Here is a 10510-nt window from a genome sequence, read left to right as displayed (position 1 = left end):
ACTATACATTATATCTCAGTACACTAGGCACCGCTTATCTTCTGTGTGCAGTCACTATATCTCTGTACACTAGACACCGCTTATCTTCTGTCCTCTACATTAGGCACCGCTTATCTTCTGTCCTCTACATTAGGCACCGCTTATCTTGTGTGCAGTGACTATATCTCTGTACACTAGGCACCGCTTATCTTCTGTGTGCAGCCACTATCTCTGTACACTAGGCACCGCTTATCTTCTGTCCTCTACATTAGGCCCGCTTATCTTCTGTCCTCTACACTAGGCACCGCTTATCTTCTGTGTGCAGTCACTATATCTCTGTACACTAGGCACCGCTTATATTCCGTCCTCTACATTAGGCCCGCTTATCTTCTGTCCTCTACATTAGGCACCGCTTATCTTCTGTCCTCTACATTAGGCCCGCTTATCTTGTCCTCTACACTAGGCACCGCTTATCTTCTGTGTGCAGCCACTATATCTCTGTACACTAGGCACCGCTTATCTTCTGTCCTCTACATTAGGCACCGCTTATCTTCTGTCCTCTACATTAGGCCCGCTTATCTTCTGTGCTCTACACTAGGCACCGCTTATCTTCTGTCCTCTACATTAGGCACCGCTTATCTTCTGTCCTCTACATTAGGCCCGCTTATCTTGTCCTCTACACTAGGCACCGCTTATCTTCTGTGTGCAGCCACTATATCTCTGTACACTAGGCACCGCTTATCTTCTGTCCTCTACATTAGGCCCGCTTATCTTCTGTCCTCTACACTAGGCACCGCTTATCTTCTGTGTGCAGTCACTATATCTCTGTACACTAGGCACCGCTTATCTTCCGTCCTCTACATTTGGCACCGCTTATCTTCTGTGTGCTGTCACTATATCTCTGTACACAGCTCTGGTCACAGACGTCTCCTCCATTGCGCAGCTTTACTTCTCGCTTTACGTCACACTCCTCACAGCAGCCGCTCCGCCTCTGGCTCATCACGTGACTTTACAGTCACTGACGTCACTCAGGTGGGAGGAGTTATATAGTGCTCTCCGTATATGGCGGTGATTGTAGATATTAGTCACTACTCTGGACAAGCACCAATCAAAAGTGTTGAGGGGCGGGACTTCCGGAAAGGGAGAGCGCAAGAAAGCATGGGGAGCGCAGCGTGAGCCGGTGACATGGAGGAGGGTGAGTGCTGCTAATACACCCCAAACTAGGGGGGAGAGGGGTGTGAGACACCCGGCACGGGAACATTCATATTCATGTACAAAAAACCGTATATCAGTGATCACGTGACGAAAAATAACTCCGCCCACCAATCGCCTACATATCACATATTGGACTCTACCGCCCCTCCCCCATCCACATATAATATCATAACATGTTCCCCCCATGTATCACACATGTTATATATTACACTGCAGAACATCTCACCTCCATGTATCACACATGTTATATATTACACTGCAGAACATCTCACCTCCATGTTATATATTACACTGCAGAACGTCTCACCTCCATGTTATATATTACACTGCAGAACGTCTCACCTCCATGTTATATATTACACTGCAGAACGTCTCACCTCCATGTTATATATTACACTGCAGAACGTCTCACCTCCATGTATCACACATGTTATATATTACACTGCAGAACATCTCACCTCCATGTTATATATTACACTGCAGAACGTCTCACCTCCATGTTATATATTACACTGCAGAGCGTCTCACCTCCATGTTATATATTACACTGCAGAACATCTCACCTCCATGTTATATATTACACTGCAGAACATCTCACCTCCATGTATCACACGTTATATATTACACTGCAGAACATCTCACCTCCATGTTATATATTACACTGCAGAACATCTCACCTCCATGTTATATATTACACTGCAGAACGTCTCACCTCCATGTTATATATTACACTGCAGAACGTCTCACCTCCATGTATCACACATGTTATATATTACACTGCAGAACATCTCACCTCCATGTATCACACATGTTATATATTACACTGCAGAACGTCTCACCTCCATGTATCACACATGTTATATATTACACTGCAGAACATCTCACCTCCATGTTATATATTACACTGCAGAACATCTCACCTCCATGTATCACACATGTTATATATTACACTGCAGAACATCTCACCTCCATGTATCACACATGTTATATATTACACTGCAGAACATCTCACCTCCATGTTATATATTACACTGCAGAACGTCTCACCTCCATGTATCACACACGTTATATATTACACTGCAGAACATCTCACCTCCATGTATCACACATGTTATATATTACACTGCAGAACATCTCACCTCCATGTTATATATTACACTGCAGAACATCTCACCTCCATGTTATATATTACACTGCAGAACATCTCACCTCCATGTTATATATTACACTGCAGAACATCTCACCTCCATGTATCACACACGTTATATATTACACTGCAGAACATCTCACCTCCATGTTATATATTACACTGCAGAACATCTCACCTCCATGTTATATATTACACTGCAGAACATCTCACCTCCATGTATCACACATGTTATATATTACACTGCAGAACATCTCACCTCCATGTATCACACATGTTATATATTACACTGCAGAACATCTCACCTCCATGTTATATATTACACTGCAGAACATCTCACCTCCATGTATCACACATGTTATATATTACACTGCAGAACATCTCACCTCCATGTATCACACATGTTATATATTACACTGCAGAACGTCTCACCTCCATGTTATATATTACACTGCAGAACATCTCACCTCCATGTTATATATTACACTGCAGAACATCTCACCTCCATGTATCACACGTTATATATTACACTGCAGAACATCTCACCTCCATGTATCACACATGTTATATATTACACTGCAGAACATCTCACCTCCATGTATCACACATGTTATATATTACACTGCAGAACATCTCACCTCCATGTTATATATTACACTGCAGAACATCTCACCTCCATGTATCACACATGTTATATATTACACTGCAGAACATCTCACCTCCATGTATCACACATGTTATATATTACACTGCAGAACGTCTCACCTCCATGTTATATATTACACTGCAGAACATCTCACCTCCATGTATCACACATGTTATATATTACACTGCAGAACATCTCACCTCCATGTTATATATTACACTGCAGAACGTCTCACCTCCATGTATCACACATGTTATATATTACACTGCAGAACATCTCACCTCCATGTTATATATTACACTGCAGAACATCTCACCTCCATGTATCACACATGTTATATATTACACTGCAGAACATCTCACCTCCATGTTATATATTACACTGCAGAACGTCTCACCTCCATGTATCACACATGCTATATATTACACTGCAGAACATCTCACCTCCATGTATCACACATGTTATATATTACACTGCAGAACATCTCACCTCCATGTTATATATTACACTGCAGAACGTCTCACCTCCATGTATCACACATGTTATATATTACACTGCAGAACATCTCACCTCCATGTTATATATTACACTGCAGAACGTCTCACCTCCATGTATCACACATGTTATATATTACACTGCAGAACGTCTCACCTCCATGTATCACACATGTTATATATTACACTGCAGAACATCTCACCTCCATGTATCACACATGTTATATATTACACTGCAGAACGTCTCACCTCCATGTTATATATTACACTGCAGAACATCTCACCTCCATGTATCACACATGTTATATATTACACTGCAGAACGTCTCACCTCCATGTTATATATTACACTGCAGAACGTCTCACCTCCATGTTATATATTACACTGTAGAACGTCTCACCTCCATGTATCACACATGTTATATATTACACTGCAGAACGTCTCACCTCCATGTATCACACATGTTATATATTACACTGCAGAACATCTCACCTCCATGTATCACACATGTTATATATTACACTGCAGAACATCTCACCTCCATGTATCACACATGTTATATATTACACTGCAGAACATCTCACCTCCATGTATCACACATGTTATATATTACACTGCAGAACGTCTCACCTCCATGTATCACACACGTTATATATTACACTGCAGAACATCTCACCTCCATGTATCACACATGTTATATATTACACTGCAGAACGTCTCACCTCCATGTATCACACATGTTATATATTACACTGCAGAACATCTCACCTCCATGTATCACACGTGTTATATATTACACTGCAGAACATCTCACCTCCATGTTATATATTACACTGCAGAACGTCTCACCTCCATGTATCACACATGTTATATATTACACTGCAGAACGTCTCACCTCCATGTATCACACATGTTATATATTACACTGCAGAACATCTCACCTCCATGTATCACACATGTTATATATTACACTGCAGAACATCTCACCTCCATGTATCACACATGTTATATATTACACTGCAGAACATCTCACCTCCATGTATCACACATGTTATATATTACACTGCAGAACATCTCACCTCCATGTTATATATTACACTGCAGAACATCTCACCTCCATGTATCACACATGTTATATATTACACTGCAGAACGTCTCACCTCCATGTATCACACATGTTATATATTACACTGCAGAACATCTCACCTCCATGTATCACACACGTTATATATTACACTGCAGAACGTCTCACCTCCATGTTATATATTACACTGCAGAACATCTCACCTCCATGTTATATATTACACTGCAGAACATCTCACCTCCATGTTATATATTACACTGCAGAACATCTCACCTCCATGTATCACACATGTTATATATTACACTGCAGAACGTCTCACCTCCATGTTATATATTACACTGCAGAACATCTCACCTCCATGTTATATATTACACTGCAGAACATCTCACCTCCATGTTATATATTACACTGCAGAACATCTCACCTCCATGTATCACACACGTTATATATTACACTGCAGAACATCTCACCTCCATGTTATATATTACACTGCAGAACATCTCACCTCCATGTATCACACATGTTATATATTACACTGCAGAACGTCTCACCTCCATGTATCACACATGTTATATATTACACTGCAGAACATCTCACCTCCATGTATCACACATGTTATATATTACACTGCAGAACATCTCAGCTCCATGTTATATATTACACTGCAGAACATCTCACCTCCATGTATCACACATGTTATATATTACACTGCAGAACATCTCACCTCCATGTATCACACGTGTTATATATTACACTGCAGAACATCTCACCTCCATGTTATATATTACACTGCAGAACATCTCCCCTCCATGTATCACACATGTTATATATTACACTGCAGAACGTCTCACCTCCATGTTATATATTACACTGCAGAACATCTCACCTCCATGTATCACACATGTTATATATTACACTGCAGAACATCTCACCTCCATGTTATATATTACACTGCAGAACATCTCACCTCCATGTATCACACATGTTATGTATTACACTGCAGAACATCTCACCTCCATGTATCACACACGTTATATATTACACTGCAGAACGTCTCACCTCCATGTATCACACATGTTATATATTACACTGCAGAACGTCTCACCTCCATGTTATATATTACACTGCAGAACGTCTCACCTCCATGTTATATATTACACTGTAGAACGTCTCACCTCCATGTTATATATTACACTGCAGAACATCTCACCTCCATGTATCACACGTTATATATTACACTGCAGAACATCTCACCTCCATGTTATATATTACACTGCAGAACATCTCACCTCCATGTATCACACATGTTATATATTACACTGCAGAACATCTCACCTCCATGTTATATATTACACTGCAGAACATCTCACCTCCATGTATCACACATGTTATATATTACACTGCAGAACATCTCACCTCCATGTTATATATTACACTGCAGAACATCTCACCTCCATGTATCACACATGTTATGTATTACACTGCAGAACGTCTCACCTCCATGTTATATATTACACTGCAGAACGTCTCACCTCCATGTATCACACATGTTATATATTACACTGCAGAACATCTCACCTCCATGTATCACACACGTTATATATTACACTGCAGAACGTCTCACCTCCATGTATCACACATGTTATATATTACACTGCAGAACGTCTCACCTCCATGTATCACACAAGTTATATATTACACTGCAGAACATCTCACCTCCATGTATCACACATGTTATATATTACACTGCAGAACGTCTCACCTCCATGTTGTATTTTACACTGCAGAACATCTCACCTCCATGTTATATATTACACTGCAGAACATCTCACCTCCATGTATCACACATGTTATATATTACACTGCAGAACATCTCACCTCCATGTATCACACATGTTATATATTACACTGCAGAACATCTCACCTCACATGTTATATATTACACTGCAGAACATCTCACCTCCATGTATCACACATGCTATATATTACACTGCAGAACGTCTCACCTCCATGTATCACACATGTTATATATTACACTGCAGAACATCTCACCTCCATGTATCACACATGTTATATATTACACTGCAGAACGTCTCACCTCCATGTTATATATTACACTGCAGAACATCTCACCTCCATGTATCACACACGTTATATATTACACTGCAGAACATCTCACCTCCATGTTATATATTACACTGCAGGACATCTCACCTCCATATTGTATTTTACACTGCAGAACATCTCACCTCCATGTTATATATTACACTGCAGAACATCTCACCTCCATGTTATATATTACACTGCAGAACATCTCACCTCCATGTCACACGTGTTATATATTACACTGCAGAACATCTCACCTCCATGTATCACACATGTTATATATTACACTGCAGAGCATCTCACCTCCATGTATCACACGTGTTATATATTACACTGCAGAACATCTCACCTCCATGTATCACACATGTTATATATTACACTGCAGAACGTCTCACCTCCATGTATCACACATGTTATATATTACACTGCAGAACATCTCACCTCCATGTTATATATTACACTGCAGAACGTCTCACCTCCATGTATCACACATGTTATATATTACACTGCAGAACGTCTCACCTCCATGTATCACACATGTTATATATTACACTGCAGAACATCTCACCTCCATGTATCACACATGTTATATATTACACTGCAGAACATCTCACCTCCATGTTATATATTACACTGCAGAACATCTCACCTCCATGTATCACACACGTTATATATTACACTGCAGAACGTCTCACCTCCATGTATCACACATGTTATATATTACACTGCAGAACGTCTCACCTCCATGTTATATATTACACTGCAGAACGTCTCACCTCCATGTATCACACATGTTATATATTACACTGCAGAACATCTCACCTCCATGTATCACACATGTTATATATTACACTGCAGAGCATCTCACCTCCATGTTATATATTACACTGCAGAACATCTCACCTCCATGTATCACACATGTTATATATTACACTGCAGAACATCTCACCTCCATGTATCACACATGTTATATATTACACTGCAGAACGTCTCACCTCCATGTTATATATTACACTGCAGAACATCTCACCTCCATGTTATATATTACACTGCAGAACGTCTCACCTCCATGTATCACACATGTTATATATTACACTGCAGAGCATCTCACCTCCATGTATCACACATGTTATATATTACACTGCAGAACGTCTCACCTCCATGTTATATATTACACTGCAGAACATCTCACCTCCATGTATCACACATGTTATATATTACACTGCAGAACATCTCACCTCCATGTATCACACATGTTATATATTACACTGCAGAACATCTCACCTCCATGTATCACACATGTTATATATTACACTGCAGAACATCTCACCTCCATGTTATATATTACACTGCAGAACATCTCACCTCCATGTTATATATTACACTGCAGAACATCTCACCTCCATGTTATATATTACACTGCAGAACATCTCACCTCCATGTTATATATTACACTGCAGAACATCTCACCTCCATGTATCACACATGTTATATATTACACTGCAGAACATCTCACCTCCATGTATCACACGTGTTATATATTACACTGCAGAACATCTCACCTCCATGTATCACACATGTTATATATTACACTGCAGAACATCTCACCTCCATGTTATATATTACACTGCAGAACGTCTCACCTCCATGTATCACACATGTTATATATTACACTGCAGAACATCTCACCTCCATGTTATATATTACACTGCAGAACATCTCACCTCCATGTATCACACATGTTATATATTACACTGCAGAACATCTCACCTCCATGTATCACACATGTTATATATTACACTGCAGAACATCTCACCTCCATGTATCACACATGTTATATATTACACTGCAGAACATCTCACCTCCATGTATCACACATGTTATATATTACACTGCAGAACATCTCACCTCCATGTTATATATTACACTGCAGAACATCTCACCTCCATGTTATATATTACACTGCAGAACATCTCACCTCCATGTTATATATTACACTGCAGAACATCTCACCTCCATGTTATATATTACACTGCAGAACGTCTCACCTCCATGTATCACACATGTTATATATTACACTGCAGAACATCTCACCTCCATGTATCACACATGTTATATATTACACTGCAGAACATCTCACCTCCATGTTATATATCACACTGCAGAACGTCTCACCTCCATGTTATATATTACACTGCAGAACATCTCACCTCCATGTATCACACGTGTTATATATTAAACTGCAGAACGTCTCACCTCCATGTATCACACATGTTATATATTACACTGCAGAACATCTCACCTCCATGTTATATATTACACTGCAGAACGTCTCACCTCCATGTATCACACACGTTATATATTACACTGCAGAACGTCTCACCTCCATGTATCACACAAGTTATATATTACACTGCAGAACATCTCACCTCCATATATCACACATGTTATATATTACACTGCAGAACGTCTCACCTCCATGTTATATATTACACTGCAGAACATCTCACCTCCATGTATCACACATGTTATATATTACACTGCAGAACGTCTCACCTCCATGTATCACACATGTTATATATTACACTGCAGAACATCTCACCTCCATGTTATATATTACACTGCAGAACATCTCACCTCCATGTATCACACATGTTATATATTACACTGCAGAACATCTCACCTCCATGTATCACACACGTTATATATTACACTGCAGAACGTCTCACCTCCATGTTATATATTACACTGCAGAACGTCTCACCTCCATGTATCACACGTGTTATATATTACACTGCAGAACGTCTCACCTCCATGTATCACACATGTTATATATTACACTGCAGAACATCTCACCTCCATGTATCACACACGTTATATATTACACTGCAGAACGTCTCACCTCCATGTTATATATTACACTGCAGAACATCTCACCTCCATGTATCACACATGTTATATATTACACTGCAGAACGTCTCACCTCCATGTTATATATTACACTGCAGAACATCTCACCTCCATGTTATATATTACACTGCAGAACGTCTCACCTCCATGTATCACACATGTTATATATTACACTGCAGAACATCTCACCTCCATGTATCACACATGTTATATATTACACTGCAGAACGTCTCACCTCCATGTATCACACATGTTATATATTACACTGCAGAACATCTCACCTCCATGTATCACACACGTTATATATTACACTGCAGAACGTCTCACCTCCATGTTATATATTACACTGCAGAACGTCTCACCTCCATGTATCACACATGTTATATATTACACTGCAGAACATCTCACCTCCATGTATCACACACGTTATATATTACACTGCAGAACGTCTCACCTCCATGTATCACACATGTTATATATTACACTGCAGAACGTCTCACCTCCATGTTATATATTACACTGCAGAACATCTCACCTCCATGTATCACACATGTTATATATTACACTGCAGAACGTCTCACCTCCATGTTATATATTACACTGCAGAACGTCTCACCTCCATGTATCACACATGTTATATATTACACTGCAGAACGTCTCACCTCCATGTTATATATTACACTGCAGAACATCTCACCTCCATGTTATATATTACACTGCAGAACGTCTCTCCTCCATGTTATATATTACACTGCAGAACATCTCACCTCCATGTATCACACATGTTATATATTACACTGCAGAACGTCTCACCTCCATGTTATATATTACACTGCAGAACATCTCACCTCCATGTATCACACATGTTATATATTACACTGCAGAACGTCTCACCTCCATGTATCACACATGTTATATATTACACTGCA

General features: G+C 39.6%; 1 protein-coding gene across 2 annotated transcripts in view; it reads left to right on the top strand.

The window, feature by feature from the left end:
- The first annotated feature begins 1063 nt into the window (after positions 1–1063).
- Positions 1064–10510, top strand: part of TTC31 (tetratricopeptide repeat domain 31) — a 28735-nt gene continuing 19288 nt past the window's right edge. Inside the window, exon 1 of one of the 2 annotated variants that reach the window (XM_075855226.1) lies at positions 1064–1174. In XM_075855226.1, the coding sequence (XP_075711341.1) occupies positions 1165–1174 (10 nt within the window). In that variant the 5' untranslated portion in view covers positions 1064–1164. The remainder of the gene's footprint in view (positions 1175–10510) is intronic. The other variant, XM_075855221.1, reaches the window with a different exon arrangement.

The sequence above is a fragment of the Rhinoderma darwinii genome, chromosome 1 (assembly GCF_050947455.1).
Source record: "Rhinoderma darwinii isolate aRhiDar2 chromosome 1, aRhiDar2.hap1, whole genome shotgun sequence".
NCBI classification, from domain to species: domain Eukaryota; kingdom Metazoa; phylum Chordata; class Amphibia; order Anura; family Rhinodermatidae; genus Rhinoderma; species Rhinoderma darwinii.
The sequence above is the reverse complement of the archived record's forward strand: the minus strand, read 5'-3'. Positions and strand labels throughout refer to the sequence as shown.